The 25965-nt window shown below is 40.8% G+C and overlaps 1 protein-coding gene across 1 annotated transcript in view; it reads left to right on the forward strand.

The window, feature by feature from the left end:
- Positions 1-25965, forward strand: part of ATP8A2 (ATPase phospholipid transporting 8A2) — a 294058-nt gene that overhangs the window by 193985 nt on the left and 74108 nt on the right. Inside the window, exons 30-32 of the mRNA XM_019474848.1 lie at positions 30-91; positions 446-502; positions 4783-4890. Of these exons, the coding sequence (XP_019330393.1) occupies positions 30-91; positions 446-502; positions 4783-4890 (227 nt within the window). The remainder of the gene's footprint in view (positions 1-29; positions 92-445; positions 503-4782; positions 4891-25965) is intronic.

Genomic DNA, 25965 nt, shown 5'->3' on the forward strand with positions numbered 1-25965 from the left:
ACAAATGTGATAATTTTTCTTTCTTTCAGATGCAGTATTCACAAATGGCCAGGGAATTGACTATTTATTTGTTGGAAACATAGTTTACACTGTAAGTTTGTGTATCCTAGCAATTTTTGAATGGTAGAATTTCTTTACAGTTCTTTTATACCATGAGAAAATGGTGTAAATCAGAAGAAAGTATACAAGCAAAATAAAACTTATGTTGTGTGCATGATTTTTCCCTCTCTTTTCTTTTTTGTTGTCGTTCCCCCTTCCCCCCCGCCCCTGACATGCACCAACAATATCTTCTGCTCTGTCCTTCCCCCATCCCACACTGCCAAGGCCCTGGGTTGGTACCTAAATGGTAGAAACTTTTTAGGTGTAAAGGGGAGATTGGGCCATGAACACCTTTGAATTTGAAAGTGTTAATACTGAAGTTGTCTTTTTTCTTTTTTCCTTTCAGTATGTTGTAGTCACTGTTTGTCTGAAAGCTGGCTTGGAAACGACTGCGTGGACTAGAGTAAGTGCTCTTCGGTATCTTTTATTTTATTAGCACACCTTTCTCCCTAATGAGTATTAATACAGAAAAGAAGTACTAAAAATCTAATTTGAGGCTTCAGTCTTTTAATTGGAACTTTTGTGTAAGGATAAACTGCTAAGCTCCATAAGTACAGGATGTGAGAGGAGAATGAACTCGTAGGTCACATGATGTGTGATGAAAAAGGGCAGTCTGTCAGAAGTGGGAAGAAAACACTAAAAGTATATTGGCAACATCTCTAAATATTTAAAATTGAGAAAACTTTGCATGAAATCAACATACTACTGTAATTGCTTGAGGAAATAGATCAAGAACGTCATCTTTCTACTCTGTAGCTCCTTTAAAAATTAATGCAATAGGGAATGAAAGGTGTCTGCCCACAGATAAACAACTGAGCTTTGAAAATGTCTTTGAAGCTAGTAAAAAGCACTAGTGGCTTCACATTGGATGAGATTTTTTGTTCGGAAACTTATAGTAATAAGGATGTTAATCAAATGGTTATGTTGATTCCTAGATTTGAGTCATTTACTTGCAATGAGTGAGTGTTCTGTTACTGGTAGGTGTCAGAAATCTGGCAGGGCAGTGACCTCCGAAGAATATGGGGGGTAGGAGGGTTACTGTGTTGATGAACCTTCAACACCCTTCTCTCCCCCAGCCCCTCTGAAACACTAATCTTTTGATTTTGATGGAGTCCCTGTTTCTCTACACCTATGAGATACGTTACGGGACTCTAGTTTTCATGGCATACTAAGACACTCTGTCCTCAAGACCAAGCTGTTTTGAGGACTCTCATATTCTTATTTTACCAGTTTCTTGGAGGGGTTTGGCTTAAATTTCCGTAACCTCCTCGCTTCTGTTAGTTGTAAAATGTTTTCTTTCATTCCTCACAGAGGAATTGTTAAGATTGATGAGCTGATATCTTTTCTGAATTTTAAAGATGAAATGCTATCTGTATGGGTTAATTATTTGGGAGATGCTAATATTCTGTGCCTCATTCTCTCATATGAAAATAAAATCTGTTCTTTTTTTGCTGTTGCTTATGCATAAGTTGTGTTGTATACCAGTATTTTAAAATGCAAAAATACTTAAATTAATCCCTCATGCACTAGACGAGGATATATCCTAGTTTGCATTGGAGGTATGTGAGCCTGTTTAGATCCTGTTATGTTGTGAATTATTTGATGCTTCCTCCTCTCTCCCCTTCCCTGGGTAATTGGTATCTTTTCAGTCACTTGGGGATAATCATGATCCCCTCTTTCCTAAATTTTATTTTAAAAGATACCATAATGTTCAGTAGATCTCAGTGTTCTGTAACACTGGCATTTTATAGAGAAATTACTGTTATGCACAGAAAAGTCATTGTGTTTAGAATCAACTCTTTTCTATATACACTTCTAATTCCTGTCCCATTGCTTGGACCAGTGACTCTCATCATCTTGGAACATGATGTTGGTTACAATTATTGTTTCAGCTGTGAGTGAATCAACACACAGAGAATCTTTTAGGTTACTTGAAAAGTATTAAACGTACAACATTGAGTTAAGCCACTTCTCCATCATCAAGTGGATTGGTTACATGCAGTTTGTTCTTGAGAGTGAGAGGGACACTGCCACTTGGGAGAACATGATGGGTTCAGCTGAAAGCTTTAAATAAATACTGCAGATTCAGAGTGGTTGGGAGCCTGGTATATCCAGTAGGTAGCGTGGAAAGAAAGGCTTTGGTAAAAGTGGTAACACGATGCATAACAAAATCCGCATATTGGAGCTGTGTGGAGCAGCTTCATGTTACGTGTTACCTATCTGGAACACTGCAGCAGGCTTTTTCCCAAACACACACAGCTTTCTTCACTGTTTTACCACACTATATGAACTATTTCAGATAAATAGGATGCACAGGATAGCCATACAGTGTGTCTAGTTTTTATGTGAGAGCCTCGATTTCTTTTTTTCTGACTGTCATTCATTTAACACATCTGATGGACTCGCTTCTGCTTTGCACATGAATTCTTCAGGGGTAAATGACAGAGATCAGTGGAGAATCAACAGTGCAAAGGCTGGTGGGGTGAGTGTATAAGGAACATTTCCAAGCAGGGCAAGGAGGGCAGAAGCTCTTTTAAAGGTAGAGAAGCAATTCGGGCAGCTACAAGCCTGAGATGAAGAGATGATTGGGACAACCATGAGAAGAAGATAAAGACAACATAAAATGAGCAAAAGCTTTGCTGAGCTGGAAAGGGCAAGATGAAGAGCTGCAAAACTCAGAAAGTGTCCTACCAGCAGACTGGAAAGAAAAACAGAAGGGAGACAAAAAAAAGATGTCATTTCCCTAGCATAAATATACCTCCTACAAAATAAGAGTATATCTTAGATTTGTTTCCCTGCTTGCTTTTATGTTTACTGTTTTTAATCCTGAAGTCTGTAGAGTTTGCAGCTTGGAAGCATCAGTCCAAGCTATCCTGAGCCTTCTGTCCACTTGCTTGGAAGGAAGGCTGTGGCTCAAGAGAAGGTGTCATGCCCTTTTGGGAAAGCAGTGCTGGTGCTGCTCTGCCATTGGATGGGGCTGGCTTTTCTTTAAGACGAATTCTTGTGGCAGCCTTGCAGTACTTGTTCTTTGGGGAGCTGAGCAGTACAGTTGCTCACTGTGGCAGGGCTTTATTTTAGTCAGAATCTTGACATGAATTGTCCCTAGTTTTCAGAAAAGCAAGTAGACTGAAAGGATAAAATCCCCCCCCCTTCCTCAAAGTGTTAAAATAAAAAAAATCCTTCCAGCTCTTAGTTTTATTCACATTAAAACTGAATAAAAAAAATGTGGTTGGTTTGCTTGTTTTAAATAAAGCAGTTGCTGGTCCCTGGGTGAAATAGAGTAAATAGCAAAACTTGAAAACAAATCTTTCTGCCCACTGTGTCTCTCCAGGAAGGGGCCTATCCTATGTCCTGCTCATTAGCCCAGCAACTTTTAGGGTTGAACAAAATTCCAGCTTTCTGAGAGTACCTAGAAGAGGCACTTTCCATTGCCTCTGACATTTTGCCATATGAATGCTGCTACTGTAAGGCAGCCTCCAGTTGCTCCCAGCTATCTGCCAGTCTGCACTGGTGCTGCAGACTCCTTGCTTGTTTGTTTTTGCTGCCTGTGCTGGAGAAAGCTCTCCCTTCCGAGGGTGCTCAGTGCTTCCAGAGGAGGAGCAATCTTTTCCTTCCAGAAGTTTGTATCTATCTCACAGTGGGCAGAATACAATACTTGGTTAGACACTTCTTTGGTTCTCAGACATACTGTTCAAAAAGTCAACAAATACAATCATCAAATAGAAAGTATAAAGCTGAGAACTAAACAAAACACACTGTGTCCACCACAGCAACCAGTGTGTGAATTTGTTCCCATGTTCCTAAACCCGTATGTAATTAGTAATTAAGATTTATGCAGGTACTTCTCTGAATTGGAGCCAAAGTCATCAGCCACAGGAGTTGTTGGCATCCAAAAAAGCTGGAGCCAATAATGAGCTCAGTTGCGTGTTGCAACTGAAATTACTGATTCCATCCACTGCAGTGTAAAAGTAAAACTGCTTAAATCATCCTGAACAGCAAAACAGTTTGGGTGTGTAGGAAAAATGACTTTCTTTAATGCTACTGAAACGAAGTCTGTGCTGGATATGTTCTTGATCACTTTAATACTGCTTTTGTTTACTCTTAGTGAGTCTACAGACTAAAGAACCTGTAAAGATGTAAACTGCATTGCATATCTGTAAATCACTTAGGACACCTTTAAAACAAAAAAAGAAGTTGATCAGTAGATGTTGATTGTGGTAGTGTATTACACAGCACTGAATCTTCCTCTGTGAAAGGTATATGAGTGGTGCACATGGCTTGTATGCATACACTCTGCCATAAGGGATTTGTCCATGTGAACTTTAACCTGAGTCTTTGAAAATTTCTGCCGTGATGTATGTGTTGAACCTGGCATGTGCACAACAGGAAGCAGGAGCTAGATGAGAGAAATCAGAGTTCCAAGGAAAATCTGATGAGTTTTTGGAGCTCCAAGTAAGACAGATTGGCTGAGAAGACTATCTGTCTGCCCTGTCGCGAGGCAAAGATTAAAGAGGAGAACTGGTTTATGCTGTTTAAACAACCTGTGCTACTGGCCTGAAACCAAGTGTGGTAGACAGGCCTGAGTGAGACCAACAGCGACCTGAACAGAGAAATATTCTATAGGTTAGGTGGATGGAGGAAGTGCCCTGTGCTGACTCTCCTTCTTTCCCTGCTCCTTGACAGTTCAGTCACCTGGCCGTCTGGGGAAGCATGCTGCTCTGGGTGATGTTCTTCGGTGTCTACTCGGCCATCTGGCCCACGTTTCCCATCGCACCAGACATGCTGGGGCAGGTCAGTATGAATGCTTGGCTGCACAGTAAGCTGCTCAGCACAGCGCCCTGCTGTCGCCAGCACTGCTGCTTGCCGCTTCCTGAACACTCACACAATGCTTGGAAAGGAATTCTTTTCCAGAAAGAGCGCTTGTACTTCATTTTAACCTTTTTTTAATCCCTGTATTCATTTAGCTTAATCTCTTCATTAGAAGAGCTGCTTTTCTCCCCAAAAGTGACATCATACGTGATTATATGCATTGTGGATACTATATGACAATTTTCAGTTCACTTGGATAGCAGTGAGACTGGCTCTTTCATTAGTGCCTTCCTAGTAAGACTTTGTGTGTTTGACAAAATGCCAGGTAGAGATTTAGTTTATTTGTTTTGTTCTTTTTTTTTTTGTGGGTTCTTTCTCTTCCATATATTTCGCTTTCGTATTGTTCCTTTTTTCCTGCATTCATTTAAAATAAACCAGAATGGTCAGAAGCAGAAGGGAAGCTGATATGTTACTGATCCCTTTATAATACTAGAGGAATTCTGGATTTGTTCCTTCAGTGTCAGCTGAGTTCCAGGTGGCAAAATTTTCCCTTCGGTGTCATTATTTCAACCCGTGGTGAGAAGACTGAGTCACGAGCCTGTCAAAATCACTCAAGAGCTTGTGCCTATTTAAAATAGGGGGTTACCATGAACAATGAAGGAATTAATAAATGCATGGTAAAAAATTATTCCGTAGAAGTGGAACTGCTGTCAAAATGACCAGAAAAAGGTATTTGGTAATAAGTTTAGAGTTTTCTTTAATGCAAAGATGCTGTTTATGACACAGAAAGAAAAAAGCAAACTAATAATTTTAACAAAGAATCTAAGCATATTTAACTCATGTCACCCTTGTGACTAGAAAATAATAAAAAATGCCAAGTGTTGGCAAGCCAATTAGAGATTTTTGAGGTTACTCTCATGTTTGTACTCAACAAGAGCAGTCAGGCATGATTTTGTTACTGTTCTGGCCCAATACATATTTTATTATCTTATGCTAAAACACTGGGGATAATGGAGGCTATGGCAGATTTTCATGGACAGCTTTTTACAGCAGAGAGTGACAGTTGACAGGCTGGGATCAGCAAGTAAGTGACTGACAGACAAAGCCTCAGTCTTCTAATAGCATTTCATGGTGATCTTTGTGTGTTTCACAGCACATACAGTATCAGTAGCTCTAATTCACATTTTCATATATCGAGCAGAAATCTGACTTGAATTATCAGGCAGAGCCACGAACTGCTTGTCCTCCGCAGCAGACTTGTTGTGCTGCCATTAACATGTCAGCCTTCTAAAATGCAAGCAATAGGTGAGCTGTTCCTTCATACAAGAAAGGACAGACCATCAGCTTTAGCTTGGTGCTGCATTTTTTTCAAAAGTAGCTCCCTTTTTTTTTAATTGCAACTGCAACAAAATTCATATTGTGTTGGTCATCAACATTTGCTCTGACATAAACCACAGGTCTCGGAACAAAAGCTTCATGTTAATAAGGTTTTGGTTTTCCTTGAATATGTTTTTAAAGTGTTTCTATTTAAAAATTGGTTTTATGCTCTGGTTTTCTGACATGATGACTTGAGAAGTGGTACTAATATCTTGTTGAGATAAAAATAATCTAATGTACTTTTTTTAATGGAGAACACATTTACTTTGAGTATCTAGTCCAGTACTTGTGGAGCTGTGTCCCTGGGTCAATAATCATCAATCAAATATGTTAAGGATTGTTCATCATTCTAGAAAAACACTTTTTGAATGCAAGCAGTCAGAAATAATCTGTTGTAGGGCTTTTTTTTGGGGGGGGGGGGGGGGGGACACACACCCAGCTGCAAGATTTTTCAGTTTCCCTATTTTTGAGAGAAGGAGCAGCAGTGGAAGAGAGTGGATTTTTTTGTTTCCTTTATCCTTTTGTAAAATCAAGGAAAGCTCCCAAGGTAAAGCGAACTTGCTTACCACTTGCATTAACTTATACAAAGTCTCTTGAGTAATCAGTTGCTGTCATAAAACCAGCTCATGGTGAAATGAGCTGGGGTTGTGCTAGGCTGTAGTCAGTAAAATGAATTGCCTTGCTGCTTCCCAGACTTAAGCTATTCCTTTACTCCTGCTATCTTCTTTTCTGTATTATAATCAAGGTATCTTAAAAGCAAAATGAGACAGCGAAAAGCTTACTTTCTTTTGGTTTTAAATCTTGCTAGTGTGTTTATCTTCAAATAAACTGAACTGCAGAATATTTTAGCTCCTCAAACTATGCAAATCCAATAGCACTTGAAGGGAGCTCTTCTTAACTGTAATACTCATCTAGCATCTGTGCCAGCCAGGACTTTGTGCCATCAGTAGAAGGCATAGGAGGTGCAAAACATTTTATTCCGTCCATTCATCAAATGTCAGCATGGAGCTTTGCAGACTTTTAAGTATGTGAAAAGATGCTTTGTTTCTGCTGGGGTTTATTAAACCATTTTCACTAAGTATTTCTTTCTCTTGGCCATAATATCTTGAGCATTCTCACAGGGAAAGTAATACCATTTTTTTTCCTCCTTGAGGGCAAAGGGAAGCAACTTAGTTTTACTCTGTTGTCAGAGTCAACATATTTCTTCTGTTTCCACTACAGTATTCATAATAGAATACATGTAATGTAATAAGACAAAGCTGTGATAAAAATCTCAGTAGTCCTTAACAGAAGTTTTCCAATAGTATGACATCTGGTACTTTGGCTGTTTTGGGGGAACCTTTTCAGACACCCAAATAATATTTTCCTTTAATAGTATCAGAAGCAATAATGTAAGACCAAGGAAGCCCTCTGATAGCTCTCTTGGCTTTCCTGAATATTTGTATTTTTTTGAGAAGTTCTTTTTGTATTTGCAGAGAACAGTGACACTGAGAAAAGTCAGTGCCTATTTTTTTGTCTTGCCTTTGGAGCCAGGATGCTTGTATGGGAGTTGACTGTTTTTGGATGAACACTTCCAGATGACAGCATTTTGTACAATATGTAAATCCTTTCCCACCTTCCAGTAGTTATGACTTACCACCACAGATTGTTGGAAACAAGTAGATGCCTATGTTTTTAAAAAGTGCTACCCACTTTGATACTCATTAATTAAGAGGCGGTACAGAAATGTGCTGCTCTAAGGATGTGAGTGCCTTTTTAATTATTCTTTTCCTGAACTTTTGGGGCTTGTGGCTCATAACCCAGTGGTATTTTGTTGACCAGCACATTAGCCATAGTCCTGCCCTCATGCAATCTTGGGTATTCTGTTTGCCTGGGGGATGGGGATTTGGTGCCCCAAAGGGAACAGTGAGCAATAACATTTGTGCTCATTTCTTCAATATGTCATACAGATGGTGTGAGTGAAATGCTGCTCACATTGTTTTCTTGTATGGATTTCTTCATAGGAATTGTAGCATCCTTTAGGTTTATGGGAATAAAATTACACCGTATGGGATCCAAGTCTGTGTGCAGGTATTCCCACCCATGCACATACCTAGATACCTGAAAGCATGTGTATGTATACAAGAGGATGTTATATATGTGTATGAAAGTGATCACACTTTACGTCTTGATTCAGACATTATCCAAGATGAAGAACAACAGATATCTTCCTTCCCCACCCCAAGTTAAAATACTGTGTTTTTAGTGTTTTAAGGGAGAGCAGGGGTGGCAGGGAAGGGGTGTTCCCATCACCCCTCTGAAGCATCTGTTACTGGTTGTGGATGAAGAAAGGACTACTATTGAGTGGTGATTTTTTTTTTCCAATATTTCCCTTAATGTAAGTGTTGTGTTTTGTCTCTGCCTCATTAGTTGTTGTTACCATTAAGGAAATGTCTTCAGGAAGATTAGTATCAGTCTCATTTCCTCAGCTTGGAGGAGAGGGGGTAAAAGAGTCGGGGTTTTAATCTGGTTTTGAGACGTCATACATTGTGGTTAATCCAAAGTGCAGGTTAGTAATTTCTAGGTTTTTATACTTTTGCTTTGTGTTTTATGTGGTAATATCTCAGAACTGGGGTTTAAGAATCGTTTTGAGTTTGGAACCCGTTATTTTGACCTCAGGACGGCATTAGGAAGCCCTTTCTCATCTGAGGCCTCCAGCTTCCTCACGGCTGGCGGTATTGAAGTTGGAGCTACTGCACTTCCCAGTTACTTTTGTACAACTGCAGTTGAGAGGATATTCATCAAAAACACAATCCAAATAATTGTTGTACCAGCGGCTCCGCTTCTGCATAGTGGAAACAGCTACGTGTAAGAGCCTTTCTCATGCTTTCACAGCTCTAATGGCAGGCTTGCTTTTTGTTTCCTAGTGCTGCCCACATCCTTAACAGAAGACATTTCTTTTTTTCCAGTTCAACTGTCAAATTCTTTCTAGGTTATTTGTCTACTTACATAAAGACTTTAAGGAAGCTGTGCATCAGCTTTACCTGAATTAAGGGTGCTTTTTAAAATATTCCAGTAATCGAGATCTCATTTGTCTACCGTAAAGACTTTAAGGAAGCTGTGCATCAGCTTTACCTGAATTAAGGGTGCTTTTTAAAATATTCCAGTAATCGAGATCTCTGGTTGATCCTATGTGACAGTAGCAGGACTTACTCATATTAATGGTTTGTCAAGAAAACATCTATCTCTTTTAGCAAAGCTTCCCATTCTTCTCTGCGTATGCCATTAGCAAGACAGGTTCACCTTAGCTATTGCACTAGGTTGTTGGCTTTTGAGGGTGGGAGGTGATCTAGAGGGTCTGATGGACCCTGGTTGCATGGCCAGTTTAGTAGCTGGCCTTCGGTCTGAAGCTCTCCTAAATCTTGTGATTCAGCTATTGCTGAAGTGTGTGAGAAACCTGCTTGGTTTGGAAGACTTGGAAACAACACAATACCAAACCAAAAAAACTTGGAGGCAAGATAATAATCATTATTGTAACATAATAAACAGGTTTCACATTACTGCTCTTGCAAATCCACACTGAAATACTGACAGCTTAATGTACATTTTCGTGTTTCCCAGAATATTTTTGCCTTTCTCTCTACATTTGAATCTTTTTTCCAGAGTTCTCAGTTATTGTTCTTTCTGGCTTCTCATATTTCTGCAGTTTGGTGCTAGTTAGAAAATTGGCTGTTCTGATTGTGGTTTGTTTGTCTGCAGTCGGTTGCACATTACATTGTGGTGTCAGTGTTTTGGTTGGTGGAAATGCTTTGTCCAGCTGTTAGGCAGAAATCAGACTTTGCCTGCAGATTGAGGTCCTTAATGCCTGCTGATCATGTTTGTTTTTATTATTATGCACAGCAGTCTCCACGGCACTTGATGTGGTTTTGGAACTTTTTCTGCAGTTTTGGACTAGGCTCTGAGCAGACAAATTAGACTAATGAAGTATGCATATATTTTTAAGCATCTGTTGAAGGAGTGGGTTGGTTGGTTTTGAGCCACACATGGCTTTCAGAAATGAACTTCTAGATCCCTGGCGTTGTGGTGTTCTATGTCATACACCAGAAAGATGAAAAAATTGAGATAATGAAAATAAATATTTTAATAACTCCTGAATGTGAAACTAATAGATTAAACATGCTTGTCTTCTGGAGGCTAACACCACCCCCACCCCACCCCCCCCAAAACATGCCCATGCCACTTTACCTATTTGGCAACTCTGCAGCGAACCTATCCTAAATATTTCTAAAAGATGTCCCAGACTTATTTCTCCTTTGGAAGTATTTCATGAAGGCTTTAAAGCAGGACTGTATATGCAGCTGTGCCCAGTGCTGTGCTGGCATTTCTTACATAGAGCCAAGTGAAAACAGGGTTAAGCCACGAGCATAAAAACTCATTCTGGTTTGGGAACTGGCAGTGCAGAGCAAGGCAGTCAACTGGCCTTCAAACTCCTTTGAAGTCTTTGTGTCCAGCTTTTGCTTTGGTCTTTATTCCTGCCCTGCAGAAGAACTGTGGCTAGCAGGCTAGTGTGTTAGATGGGGGAGCAGTAAGAAAGTGAGTGGAGATAAATGGTCACCTGCAGGTTGTACAGATGGTGCGTAGGGTGTCAGCTGGTTTTCCTTCAGTGTTGCAGTGTAACCTGGATGCTAGCCATGCTGTCTGGCCAATGTCTGTTTGGAGATCAGGTAGCCTTAACAAGTTTAAATGCTGCTCAGTAGCTTAAACAGAAATATAGTGCGCGCACAGAACATTTATGCTTCTGTGTAATTGGCAGATTATCCAGATTTATTGGTTTTGGAGTGGGGTATAGCAGTGTCCAGGAACAAGCTCCTTCACTCAGGATAGAATTATCATTCCATGGTAATGGACTGTGCTTCAAAAATTGCATCTTTTTTCAATTTGGAGCCCAGGGTTGCTCAATGTCCTTCAAAATTTCCCCAAATCACTTTTTCATATATTTTAAAGTAGCGAAGCCTTGTTGCATGCTTGTGGAAAGATGTTTGGAAGATATCCTATCCTGTATTTTCTTAATTAGAAACAGCTGGCTCTTAAATATAGAAAAGCAGCTACTGTATTGTACCAGAGGCAGTGTGTACTAATACTCGTGTCTACAAAAAAAGTCTGTGTTTTGAGCCCCATTGACGAGCAAGGACAAACTGAGAACGTATGACTTGCCATACTGGATCAGAGCATTTCTGATGTAGGCTGCGTTCTGTATTAGAAACTTGAGGAGGAAAACCGAAGAGCTCTGCAGTGTGGGTTTGTCATGTATGACAAGGCTTTGTGTGCATCTTGGTAAAAGAAAAAACTTTTTTCTGTTGGATAGCATAACTGGAGAGTAGCCAAACAGTTTTTACGCCTCTTGCAAAGCGCTCAGCCCCTTTTGCAGTGGCATCTTTTGCAAATCAACTTTGTAGACGAAGCGTGCTACGTGGGGGATGGGTAGGGTGGGCTGGAGGGCAATGCGAGAGGCTTCAGAGCCAAGAGATTTGGGTCTGCCTCTGCGCATGTTCACTATTCGGCACTCCTATCTGTGGTTGTCATAAGTGGGAACCAGCCACATTTTCCAGGCAGTGTGAAGGCATCGAGCAATATCCTGTTCCTACGTGGAATTTATTGCCTAAATGGTCTGGCATGATGAGGATGGGCAGGAGAGAGAGGACATGAAAGTAGAGAGATCAATATGCTGCTGTTCCTATAATCTCTAGGACACAAAGAAAGTAAGGTGGTAGGGTAATTGTGTATGTAAGATGGTTTTTGAAAGAGAGTTTAAGCTTATAGCAATGAAGCTGTGGCTCCTTTAGAAAATAAGATGAGCAGCAGATGGGATCTATTCCAGAGGGCAGGAGGTGACTGTGAGTTGGAATTAGTGGTTTTATAGCTTGCTTTGGTCACACTTAAGTTGCTTTGTTTTCTGATGGATGCAGGAAAGCCCAGAGAGCAGATATTTGGGGTTTGGTTGGGATGTGGCTTTTCTCTTCATTCCCTGGGGACAGGAGGGTCATGTTATGTTTTTATTTTAATTTTGGTATTATAAAGGGGGGTTGTTTTGGGATTTTTTTGTTTGTTTAGCTGAATTTGTGCTCCATGCCACTGTTTCTTTCCTGCACTGGTTGGATTGCATTTTTGTAAGAGACAAGCATAACTATTTCATGTGGGAAAATATTTCCAGATCAATTTGAAACATACCTTTATTCCCTTTCCTCCCTACAGTATACGTTTCATGAGATCATTTCTTCCCAATTGTATTATGTCAAAATTTGATCCAAAAAGCCCTGAGGAGTGGAAATGATCTCTCTTATATTGTTCTAAGGCGAACATGGGTACAGAGGCTTGAGGAGTAGTGAGGCTGGAAGGAGTGCGGCCCTCCCAGGTACCCTGCCTGCTGCTGTGGGTCAGCCAGCGCAGTCTGTCCCCTGCGGCTTTCCTGTTAACTCGACAGCTGGTGGCACCGATGTATCTTGTGCTGCTTCTCTCTTGGTGGACCTGGCCAACAAAAAGCAATTCTAACCTGAATGTAAGTTTTGGGAGTGCCTTTGGGTGTCTGTGCGGCAAGTCAAACTGCACCTATTTGGCTTGTGGAGTGTAATTTCTCATTTGGCTACGTGTATCACTTGAGCTGGTATTTCTATACCAGTAACCTTGTCAGAAGGCATAAGGAGGAGACTGTGGAAAAGAGTAACAGTGTTGTAAGAGTGGTGCTAAGCAGATACACACTTACGCTTCTGGAGAGCTATATTTTCTTGAGTAGTACGTGATTCAATAGGATTGATAGGAAACAAGTACAGAGGGTAATACAGGTGTTGTCCATAACATAGTGTGACATAGCCTAAAGTGTGAAGGAGCCACTCGTGACTGGATGTGCCATCATTGGTCTCTGTAGCATAAAACCCAACAATGGCATTTCTCGGTAGCTTGATGTTGGGAAGCGAGTTTCTTTCACCGCTAAGAGCTGCAGTCTCTTGCCGAGCATCTTGCAGGGCCCCATCTTGCAGCTCTGGACATGTCTCCCTTTTCCGGTATATGACTGAAGGCAATTTGGTGCTTACTGTAGAGTCAGCAGGCCAATGCAGAGAAAGCTTGGACAGTAGTGTTGTCACACACAAAAAAAGACAAGTAAGTATAAACATACTTTCTCTATAGCATGGAGTGCTTTTTGGAGGATGCTGGGGAGGAGAAGGAAGGATTCAGTACAGTGGCTGAACTGTAGAAGAAATGTTAGAATTGACACAAAATGGCGTTTTTGTTTTCAATTAATCAGCCCAAATTAATGGTGTCAAACAGCATTTCTCATTTCTCTAAAGGTGCTTCTTACCACTTCTTACCCTGTCCAGCTGCTGGGAGATGCCAATTCATTTCAAAGAAATGAACCAGAACAATATTATATACAAACTTATTTCCTTCATCTCATTCTCTAAAGTGATGGACTCATTTAGATTGAAATTGCATATTCAGAGCATTTCTCATTTTCAGAAGGTTTCTGGGAAGGAAGAGGATGAACACCTACTAACCATCAGTTCCACCTGTAATAGTCTGTGAGCTGCACACAGTACTATGCAAAGGAGATGCTGAGGGAGTGGGATTCTTAGTTGGAGAGAGGGCAAGGAATATAAAGGATAGAATGAAGAAACATTGGCTTTCAAAGTTTCCATGCCATACTCAATTCATTGCTTGCCATTGCATGGGTGTGCAAAATGTGTGAGTGACTAGAAGAGAAGATAATGTGGTTAGCAGAGTGTGATTTTTAGACTGTACAAAAAATGACTATCACCTTTGCAAGGACTTCTTTTGTGCAATATTTTGGAGCAAGCATCTGTTTTAGTAAACATCTAAAGGGTTTTATTTTGGTATGTCTTTTATTAGTACTATGGTTCGTGTAGTATGTAGGCTGTTGCTTGCAGTGTTTTATGCAACAGTGTATGTACATTAACTAGAACAGCCAATGTTTGGCATTTTATTTTCACATGTGGAAGAGGTATTCTTGTTTTGGGGTTCTGAGAGAATCTGAGAGAGAGATGCACCAAAAAGGGATATTTTTAGGCTATTTCTATTTCAAAGGAGGACGAAAAGTAACCACTTCAAGCCTTGCTTCAACAGAAGCTGCATTCAGGGAAGGCCTTTCCAAATTCAAGTGAAGTTTCTCCAGTCGATAGAGAAATCAGAGGAAGTGATGGTGAATTTCTTTGATAGTGTTATACGGTTGACTTTCATTGTGCTTTTATAAAGTTGGATGCCAATACAAAAAGAAATGTTAAAAAAAGGAGGAGGGAGAAGTGAGCATATGGAGTAACAAGATAGGTATCTGGTCGGGAGCAGAACAACAAAAAATAAGGCTCTGGCAAACTGTTTTCCTTAGGTACTTATAAAAAGTGCTGTTGTCATTTGGGGTTAGGCAAAATCTCATTGAGCTGATGGGTCTCACCTCTACTGTTCGTTCAGAATATATTTGAAGAGCAGTTGAACTCCTGAATTGCTGGCATCTTCACACAAACCAAAAGATGTATGAAAGGCAGCCACAAAATCCAAAATGTTTTCCAAGAGCCCAATAAACATTTAGTAACAAGTGTATTTGGTTTCAACTGTGTGTAAGGGAGAAAATATTGCTGAGGGGCATGGAACTATATTGAAAAGTTGGAAATAGCCAGAGAGGGGACTGAGAGGGATCTTTTAAGTGAAATTACTGGCTGGATTTAGAGCTGGGACTGTGAAGAGTAGGTGTGTTCTGGTCTTCTGATGTTAGAAGTCAGAAGAATAAGTGTTTATCATGCTTTTCTTGTGCAAGCAAGCAGAATTGTTTTAAAGCCATATATAGTCTGCATCATCTTCTAATGAAAGTGGCCTGCAAGGACTAAAATTTAGCCAAGTGCTGGCTGTCACAGGCAAGACAAAGTAAATGACAACCTGTAGTGGATCTGGGGTTTATTTCAGGATGAGAGAGATTAGCACTCTTACCCCACTTGATTATTCTCATTCACTTTCTCCTACCACAGCGTTATGTTCCCTAGGTCTCGACTTCCGTTCCTTGCAGGGAGGTCACTGCTGGCCTGGGAAAGCTGGGCGGAGAGTTGGGTTGGTTCCTGCTGTGCCACTGCTGTCAGTGTTGACCACCCACAACTGTTACTGGTCAAGGTCCCTGGCCATTCCCCAGCCTTCATCTCTATCCATGTCCCTGTTCTCTGGGATCTTCTGCCACTTCCAGGATCTTTCCTTCAGCCAGTATGTTCACCTTGTTCTCTCCAGACTGTCTCCCCCATTTTTTCCAAGACAATCACTTCTTTTCGTGGACCCTTGTTTTTGGTGTGGAACCCCAAGCCCCTGGTTTTCCTCATCTAAATAGTCTGTATGCAGAAGCACAACACATGATCAGCCTTGTAATTGGGGGTAATGTCTCATATCTCTTTATTGGTCAGAGGATTCAGGACATGCCACTTCTGTTTAGTCTAAATGTTATCAAAATTTACAACCAGCCTGTACCAGTTGCAGCTAGAGCAGGCTTCTGCTCGAGAGTTCAAAATTTCAGTTTTGGACACCCAAAGATGCACGCACACCCTCCTCCAGTTGTTTGCTGCCTTCACACTTCAAGCTACTTTCTGTAATGGGGCGTCAAGCAGTTTTGTACGTATTGGATTCTGATGTTGTATATGCGGAAGAGAATTGACATGTGTGCCTCAGAATCAGTCTTACATTCTCCAGCAGGAGTAAGTTTTTTCAGGAGAGGCTCATCTTGGGATGATCCTTTGAATTCCTCCCATCCCAGAGTGCCTGCCTGTTATATGATCGTGGTTTATAGCTGTGTCTCACACAGTCAGTCCTACTGATTTTACTGGAACTACTTGAATAGTTTCTATTTGTGGGGGTTGCAAACTCAGGTCCATAGAAATTGTTGTGGTTTCAATCACAAGTCCTGGAATACATCGATTTCTCATTGAAATATTCTTATGGATCTTGTTAGTCTTGTTTAGGGGAAGGAAAATCCTCTCCATGAATCAGCCTAACTGGATAGATACGGTCTTGTGGGAACTTCATAAGAGAATACTTTTCCTAGAAAGCCAAACTACTGTGTGCCAAGCAATCTGTTTTCTTCCTGTAGATCTAGGGGTTTAAAGTGTTGCTGAAATATTCTTGTCCATGATGCTTGTGAAGTGCTGATGTAGCAAATGTATTTATCATTAAAGGTTTAGTTCCTTTTCTCCCACAGTCTTCTAGTAGAAGTACATGGCTTTTGTTCTAAGGCTTTCAAGCCGCTTGTAATATACACAGTGTGTGACACACACCTCGTACAGGGTGATAATGGAGGGGAGAATGGGCTTTGTTAGTCACATGGGTGTGAATATTTGGAGAAATATTTTTGTGCTCTATCTCTGACATAACATGTGGGAAACGCTGCGTCGGTCTGGTTAGTGGCATAACAGGAGCTTCCTGTATGTGACGTGTCCGTACAGTGCCTGCAGGGCTTGTTAATGTTGAGGCCCCTTACGCTGTGGATGCAGAATTTCAGATTTCTGAGAGCAGAAATGGACTGGAGACCTATGTAGAAAAGATTTACTAAATATAGCATGTGAATGTTAACAACTGTAGATATGTTGTAGCATCAATTGCTCTCATCTGTTGCATTGGAGCTCTTTCCAAGGTTGGGTCTTTTGTAAGTGATAAAACTGTAAGTTCATTGCTAAACTGACAAACTTGGATTGAACAGAGCAAATAAGTGCAAGTTAACCTTCTGGATACTCATTAAGGGGATCCTGGGCTTTCCATAAAGTAGGCTGTAAGCAGATATGTGTAAGTTTATCAGCTCAAATGGGAGATACAATGCGTCTGCAATTACTTTTTACACCAGAATCACTTTAGATACTGCTTCAAGACAGACTACAAGAGGGGTTGTGTGAGAGAAAGAAATGTCAAGAGGGGCAAAGAGAAACAAGAGCTGTGGAGGACATTGCCTGAGTTAAATTATGCTCATTAATTCAATTTGAGGCAGGAATGTGTGTAAATAAACCCTGGCAGCTGCAGCAGCTCTCATTTCTGCAGGGCTTTGGCAGGAATGCAGGGGCCAATGGACATGAAATCCTGGCGCTCTTTTGAGAAATTGCAGGCAGACAGCTCTGCAGCCGGGAGAAAGAACAATCCAAGATTTACTGAAAAGACGTAATCACTTTAAGCAGACTTGAAGAGTGTGGAGTTTCAGACATGCAGATTTGGAGGTAAAATTAGTGCAGACAAAAACTAAGTCATTGAAAAACCATGGGGCTTACCTAATTCTCCTGGGTTAATGGCATTATTCACGTTCCAAATGTCCAGCCTCAAAATGGAACATGAGAATTGTAGCTGTACCATTCGGTGTCTTCAGAGTAACCTCAGTCTGGGTTTTCACACGCAATTGTCTACAGGTAGTATAACTGTTTGTGCTATGTACAGAAAGTCAGATATACTGGCCACATGAAGTAAACTGGCTTGTGTCCTGAGGAGTTTAGTCTTTGGTCCTCTTCCTGATATTGGATCCCCATGAGTGCCTATAAGAGCCATGGTCCTAGAATTTGCACCCCCTCCCGCCCCCTTCCCAAATATTCAGAGGACAGATATCTCAATGGGTGCTCCAGAGTTAAGGATGGGAGAGGGGCAGTTCTGCAACAGTTAACAAGTGACAGATGGATTCTCAGATCAGTTTTTTCAGTTGTGGTTTTTTAGTAGTAGCAGTTGCTATTTGTCTGAAATCTGATTTGAATCTGAGCTTGACATATCAATGTTATATAAAAAAAAAAATTTAAAAAAAGTGAACAGTCCCTGACCAAAGGAGAATCCTTGGTTTTGCTGGCTTTAATCTAGAATTTTAAAGAAGAATGTCACCTAGAGCTAAAGCAGTCTGAATTTTAAAGGCAGCCAGACGAACTTTTTAATAACTGTATTTGAGGTAACTATTAATTGATTATATTTTACCAAACACTTGAAGTTAGTTACTGATATATGACAAAGCAAGATTTTTTCCTCAGATGAAAACCAACTTCAGCCTAGGTCCCCTATTCTATGGATTTTGGTTTTTATCTCAATTCCATTGTCTTCAAATATTTGCATATCTGAACATTTCTTAAAAGTGTGCTGGCAAGGGAGCCTGTGTGAAAATGAGATCTAGTAAGGTCAAAACCATAGAGCAAAAGCTGCAAATGGAAGAACTTGACGTTAGCAGTAATAATAATGCTTAGTATTTGGATGTTCATTGGGTTTTGGAGTAGCTTCTTTGCTTTGCACATTAGATAAATTAGTGCATACAAAGATGCGCATGTATTTAATTTTAACTTTTTAAATATAACGAAGCTTGTTAATAGCTTTTTTATTTTTGAAATTTTAAAGTTTCTTTTATAGCACTTTGAAATATGTGTGTGTTCTGACTTTACTACTGTCTTTTTCTGTTGGATGTAGTACAGGCACCTATGTATGGCTGATGATAAACCAAGAGGCACTCAGGGAGTTTCACAAACAAGCAGATTAATTGCTCAAATTCTGAACTGGAAGCTATTTTGTTAAATAGCTGTGTCTCAGCAGCAGAAGCAGAGCTGCATTAAATACATTGACTAACATGTCGTAAGTTTTTCTTACTGCTCTGTGAGAAAACAGCACATGAACAGACCAGAGATTTTTGTGCCATTGTATTTGGAGCACTGATGGACGTTTGGAAACGTAGGTCATAAAAACAGGGAACTGGGAAAAGGCAGCCCAGCAGTCAAACAAGGATAGACCCAGTCACACATAACACTTGCATAATTTTGTTGAAAGTGGCATAAAAACAACAGTGTGCAGAAGTTTACTGGTCCTTCAGACAGTTTAATTACAAGCTTGTCATAAACCTGTTTCTTTTAGTATGGAAAGTATCTGCCTGAGCAGTGGTGGTCAAAACTCAGGGCAAACTGCTGAGACTTCTAGGACATTTTTATGCTAACTCTTTTCTTAAGCTATTGTTTACATACTGTGTTATTTTTTCCCCTTTCAGCCCAGCTTGCCCTCGACACTATTAGCTTCAAACATCACCTAATGTGAGATTTAGCAATAGAAGAGCAGCAAGATCTGCTCACACCTGCTGTCTTTTCAATAGCTGCCTCTGGGTCAGTAGCCTCTGGCTGGCTTTGCTGTTCTGGGCAAGCTTGAATTTTAATCATTTGGTCCTGTCAAGAGCAGTGTAAGGAATGCTTTTTCCTCAGTCTCAGTACAGTGAGCCTGAGCACATGTGTGCAAGTCCCCTGGAAGTCTCAGCTTGCTGCTAGCTTTGGCTGGAATAAAATCAGTTGTGATTTGTATTCTGCCTCTTGTGGGCTTCCTTGGTGATATACAGAGAGGCATCCAGTGTTTAAAATCTACACACAGCACACCCTCACTGGTGTGGTTGCTTCCCTCTAGCTTCTCTACCCATTGCTGCCCAGATATGTACAGCCAGCACCCTGACTTACATCCCTGCATAGGTGCACTTGGGTGCAGCTGCATTCATTCCAATTCACAACGGCTGCTGCCCGTGCTGCCTGCTTTTTGTGTATGCTCAGAGGCATGCAGTGCTTCAAAACATCATTTCTATTAATGCACATGCATCTTTTTGTAGATAAGATTTTCTGTTTATTTGTCATATGTCTTGGATTTACACCGTTTCCTCTCTGGCTGCTCAGAGACAGCTGAGGAGCAGCTTTTGCAGCTTCAAGTTTGACTCCTTTTCTCTTCAGCTGGCTCCTTGCAGGGCCCCTGAGCTGTGTGGGGCTGGCAGCTGCAGTCCTGCTTCCCGCTCGTTCCTTGGGCCCCTGCACCTGTTCAATTAACCACCTCAAGGAAGGTCCCATCCAGTGACAGCTTCTCCGTTGCCCCAGACTGTGCAGTGCATATTCCAGTAGGGCTTCAAAAGAGCAGAAAGGACTTGAGGAAGAAATTTTGTGAGCAGTCCAGCAGTCACAGCAGGGGATTGAAGGGCATTTTCCAAAGTGCCCTCAGTTAATTAGTGTTGCTGTGGCTAAAGACTTACTGGAGCCCCCAGGTACAGCTTTGAGTGCTAACTGCAGAGAAGGCCCTGAAGAGTCATTTCAGCGAGTTATTTGCTTTATATTTGATTTCTTCCATTTTCCTTTTTCTTCTGAAAGGACTCAACTAGGACGGGAGTCTCAGCCTCACTGAAAGGGAATTTACCACAGTAGAATACATTACTGAGTCAGAACCCTTTCTCCCTGCTTAGCTACTGCTGGCCATTTGTGTAATCTGTTAAACAGTCTGGAAAGTTTTAAACATCTGTGAGAGAACTCAGCTATGAAGCATTAAAAGCAGCTAGTGCCATCTTAAGCTGAAAAATCAACTTGATAGTCTAAAATGTGGCTGCATTGCTGTGCTGTGGTCATCACAGTGATGTGCAGATCCCTTCCTTGCCACACCTGTGCTCTGCTGTTAGGATTTAGCATTCCAAAGCCCAGTCAGCCTCCTGTGGTCTGTCTGTTATGGGGATTTTTATTTATTAAATCAGACATCTAAAGATGTTTACTCTGTGCAGTTTTTTCCAAATGTGGAACTTCCTCCTCCTTCCAATCTATACTGGCCAGCATCTCAAATTAAGTGATTTTTTTTTTTTTTTAGCCTTGAGCCAGTGATGGGTTTGAAATCTGTCTTAAGGTCATAAAGGAAGAAGCTGAAGTTTATAGCAATGGAGAAGGAAAATATTCGTATCTTGCGCATGAGCCAATATATGCTTTCTACCACATAGTGTTATCAGATATGCTGTTTAAAACACTTGATAGGGGTGTTTTAATCAAATTAATTCCATTAAGAATAGTTTTCATATCTGCCAGGAAAGGTGGATGCTTTTCTTGTTGGAGCCGGAAGCTGGAAGGCTGAGAGGATGGGAATGTTAGTATGTTAAAGTAATTATTGCTGTGATTTTATAGACTAATAAGTTGTGACCTTTCTCTGCCTCTCGCTGGAAAGCTGGGAATTTCCCCCTCGGTGATAATCTAAATCTGCTATTGTTGAATTCTTATGGTGAAAAGATCCCAAATGGCTGTCAGCTTTCCCGTAGAATCTTGCTGTGGGCTTGAGCAGTGTCCCTGTAAGGCTTGGGTGGGTTTTAACGTGACTTTAATTCTGCAGTCGTATGTGTGCTTTACAATATGACCGCTACTATAATTGCATATTTGCCTTCAAACAATAGCTTGCAGTGCTGTATAATTTCTTTCATGACTTCGGTACGTGTCACATTTAATAGTGCTATTTACTGTGCTGTGTGCAAGATGATATATTCCTTGAAATCTTTTTTTGAGGGGGAATACAGTAACAATTCATACACACCAAATATGCTAAACTGAATACTAGAACATAGGATAATTGTGGAAATGTGGTAATTTTAAGCCCATTTAAATTAGCTTTCTAGCCCACTGCATCATCCCCTGAAATCAAAGAAATGATGCGGTACAGAGCTGCCATCTAAATTATTAAAATGTGTTCCTTGGAGAATAAGTATGTTCATATATGTAAGTCTAACGCAATAAAGATTTATTGGATTTTCTGATAGTGGGAACTGTGTAAATAGACAATTGGGGGGGGAGGGGAATTACAAGGGGCTGTATACCAATGATCAGGTAGTTAAAAGAAACCCTTGTGATGAATAATGTTTCTATTTAAGAAATATGTATCCAACATTTTAATGACAGTATTGAAATACTGTACTTCAGCTGTATAATACTCTTCCTGTAGAGGAAAATCACCAGTGCTAGTTCAAGGTCACTTTTTTCCCTGGCTGTGCCTTTCCCAGCCTTGAACTACTTGAACTACTGCTTCAATTCCCAGTTATTTTCCCATCCATCTGTTGTCTACCTACTTGTCAGTGTTGATTTCCATGTATTCCCTGCCACTTTATGCAAGATCTTTAAGGGAAGGAGAAATCAAGGTCTGATGTAGCCACTCTATTCTCTTTTCTCCCATCAGCAGCATTCAGGATTGTTCTCTTCTCCTTCTTTCAGCAGTCCCACCCCCTCAAAAAACACATCGTTTGCTGTGTCTCAAGCTCTTTTGCATCCATTCACCTTCTTTTATTCAGTAAGCTATTGCTTTCCTCTGACATTTAGCAAATCACACTGGTTCTCCTACCTGCCTCACAAAATAGTCTCCCACATACTTTTTTCCTGTTGTTTCTTTAGTCACTGTAATGTTGGTAACCCTTTGTGCAGTTTCCACTTCTCTTCAACCAGGACTGTCTTCAGTCCAGTTCCTCCATCTCCCTATCACGGACTGGCACCTTCTTGACTAATTCTCAAGCCCCTGGCTTTTTTTGTCTCTGTGTTTGGACAATGCTGGTATCATCCTTCTAGAAGCCACCTCTTGTCCCAAGCTATCATGCTAGTGCCTTACCATCTTGGTTCCTATGGGAAAGAAACCTGATCATACACAGCAAGTTGTAGTTATCTTTTAATTATACAAGACACTACTGAGAGAAAGCGAAGCAGGTCCTTACCAGAGTGTCCGAGCAGAATAGTGACAGAGTAATGAACAGAGCAGAAGTCTCTTAACAACTATTCATTTTATATGTCAATAAAATCAAAATAATAATTAGTCAAGATTATTGACTAATCTTTTTAAGCAGTAGTGGTGTTTTGTTGTGTGGAAAGCACATGGCAGATACTACTGCGATTCAGGGAACGAGTTGTATTAGTAGTCCATGGTCACAGGTGCCCTGCAGCACTGTGCTAACTTTTTCCATTTACACAGTCTGATTCAGGAAAAGCAGTGCAATGGATTTTAAAATATTATTTTTCTGTACTTGATTTTGTAAAATACATGCTAGACAGTTCTTCATGCAAATGTGTGGTTGACAAGTAGTTATAAGTAGTGTTCAAAAATAGATGTGCAACTGTGACATCTTACTAATCATCTTCACCCATATTTTGATATAAAGATGTGTGTGCAAAACTTTGTCAAGGGGAGAAGTACATCAAAAGGGTTAAGAACCCATAGAAGAGATTAAGGATCAAATGGCTCCACAGAGGAAGAGGGAACTCAAGACTGAATAATGCTGTGAGCTTTCTTGGAACAGAGCACTGCCAGCTGCTGTTATAATCCCCTCACTCTCAACAGGCACACAGTGAGTCTGGGACAATCATGTCTCCGAGTTCAGTATTAAATGAGCTACTTTTGAAGCTGGCATGCAGGGTTATGTCATCCTCTTGATGAAGTGGCCTGTAGTGTGCATCCTTACACATCTGTAACCACTTAGGAATGCCCATAAAGTTTTCCAAACTGTTACAAACCACAAGATGAACAAGAGTACAGAAAGGATAGGGGAGGGTGAACACTGGATTTTATAATGAATAAGCTTCCAGTCCAGAAGACAGTAAATAACTTTGGAGGAGAAACTTCTGCTCTGACTAAGCACTTTGCTTTTTTCTTTTTTTTTTTTGGAAGCTAATCTTGTTAATACCGTGTCACTGGATCTCCCTTTGCATGGCTTGTACTGAGCAGACATCTGGACTTACGCCTCTTACAGGCAACATGCGAATTCAGCACAATAGTGGTAGATGCAGAATGACATTCGTACAGTTGTTGGTCTTCTCACAGTTACAGTGGGCTAAGCTGAGAGATGTAGGTAGTAACAGAAGTAGGTGTGTGAACACGTGAAGGGTTTACATTTTCTTTTTGAAAATCATTTCCCCCCCACTTGATTTTTCCCTTCTCCACCCCTCATCTTCCTGCTGTCCATTCCAATGACTATCTGCATCTTTCGGTGCCTGCATCTGTTTGCTCAGAAGAGATCAGGAAGCAGGTTGCTGTTTCCCTTCACCCTTGAATTACAGTAGCTGGTTTAAGAAGTATAAGGCAGAGGCCAGCCCATTATTCAAGATTGCAGGCTCCACTTGAACTTCCGTGGGGATCATGGTCCACCTCTTAGTGCAGCAAAGTGTAATGTGGGAAGCACTAGTGCAGAATAAAGAATTTAAGAATAAGTTCGTACTTTTAGGCAGGCCCTAATAGTTTTACTGAAACTGCCCCAGTGTATATTATAGATCAGACTGTAACACTGACTAGATCAATATCACTTTTCCAAGGAGAGTCAATAACAGATTGTTTGCTTGATGCTGAATCCTTTAATTCCAGTGTGGCACTAAGGGTCTATGTCAGGAACTGCTAGCAAGTTGAGGGGCCTTCAACAGAGCTGTGAAAGGGGATCTGGCACTCACACCATCTTCCTCTCCCATAAAACCATAATCCTTGTCTCCATCTGAGGTGCCAGCCTCCTCCTGAAGTGCTTCAGGGCTCTGACAAAGAGCCCCCTTCCCTTTCCAGTACAGGTACAAAACCAGCTTTCTGGTCTGGCTGGAGCCATCCTGGCTCTCCACATGCATGGGCTCCACATCTGCCAGCATCCTGTGTGCCAAAATTTCTTTCATTCTGACTTGCAGTCAGTCAAGAGCAAGGACGTAGTCTAGCACCTGGCTGCACCTGTCCACTCTAAATAACTTCCCGTACCTATTCTTTTTAAAATAGTAGAATGGAAGGGATGAAAGGGGATTCAGGGCATTATTCCCTAAGGAAAAATAGGGTTTTAACTCAGACTTGCAAATGCATTTTATAGTTAACAAGCTTTTTTGTATGCCCTTGTGTCTGTTGCTAAAAGCTGTGCTCTTTCTGTGCTAATTATCTCCTTCCTTGATTATGCCAAACTCCTCTGTTCTGATATCCCTAATTCCCAAATCATACTTTCAATCTCTCCAAGCTTCAGCAGCTAGAATTCTCTTTCTAGCCCATTAATCAGACCCTGCATCACTCCAAATTCCTCCTCAAGCTCCTCATGCACTGTTTCCAGTGTTGCCAACTCTTGCCAATTTATTACAAGCAACGTGAGCCTGGCCTTCACTCAGGAGGCCATAGGAACAGGAGAAAATTTTTCAGTATACCCCTTCTGCCCTCATATGCTTTGGAAATCGAGTAAATCTCCACCTGACGTACTATAGCATTGAAGGAAATTGCTCTGTCCTTCAGGCAAGGAACCCATATCCTTACAGTTGTTAGTGATAGACATTGAACATATGTACCCCTCAATGTTGTCTATGATTTGGTGTTACTTTAGGCAGTACCTTGCAAGGTGCTTCAAGCTTACTAGCATCTTGATTTAGCAACATAGATGAAACTTTCCCAACTGCTCCCACCTTCTATGGCAGACCCATTGGCGCGCTGCATCCTGTTAAGTGTCCTTTTGTGTTGCAGAAGGCTGACGGTTCTTCAAAGCATAGGATGTTTGGTGTTAACCTTCTGGCACTTTGGAGTTCTGGCTTTGGTTAGGTCTTCTCCAAAGCAGTTCTGCAACAGGGCACAGCAGGTTGCTGTATGTGATAAATATTGTCATTGTTGTTTGTGCTTCTCCAGGAGAGAGTCCGAAAGGAGAACACAGACTTTACTTAAATTTTATTTGTCTTTGAACTGACACATGATTTTATAACTGATCTTTCAGTATTGTTACCCTTTTATTTCTTGCTGCTCACCACCAAGGTCAAGTATTTTATATATAGTTTTATAGCTTCTGAAGCGTCAGTCAATCCTAGTCCTCCCTAACCTTTCTGGGGCTTAATTTTGTATTAAGGATAATTTTGTAAGAAGGAAAGGAATATATTGTGCAGAACATGTCATAGACAGAATCTACCACTCCTTTTTTCCAAGATG

The sequence above is a fragment of the Aptenodytes forsteri genome, unplaced genomic scaffold, assembly GCF_000699145.1.
Source record: "Aptenodytes forsteri isolate BGI_AS27 unplaced genomic scaffold, ASM69914v1 Scaffold155, whole genome shotgun sequence".
In the NCBI taxonomy this organism is placed as follows: Eukaryota; Metazoa; Chordata; class Aves; order Sphenisciformes; family Spheniscidae; genus Aptenodytes; species Aptenodytes forsteri.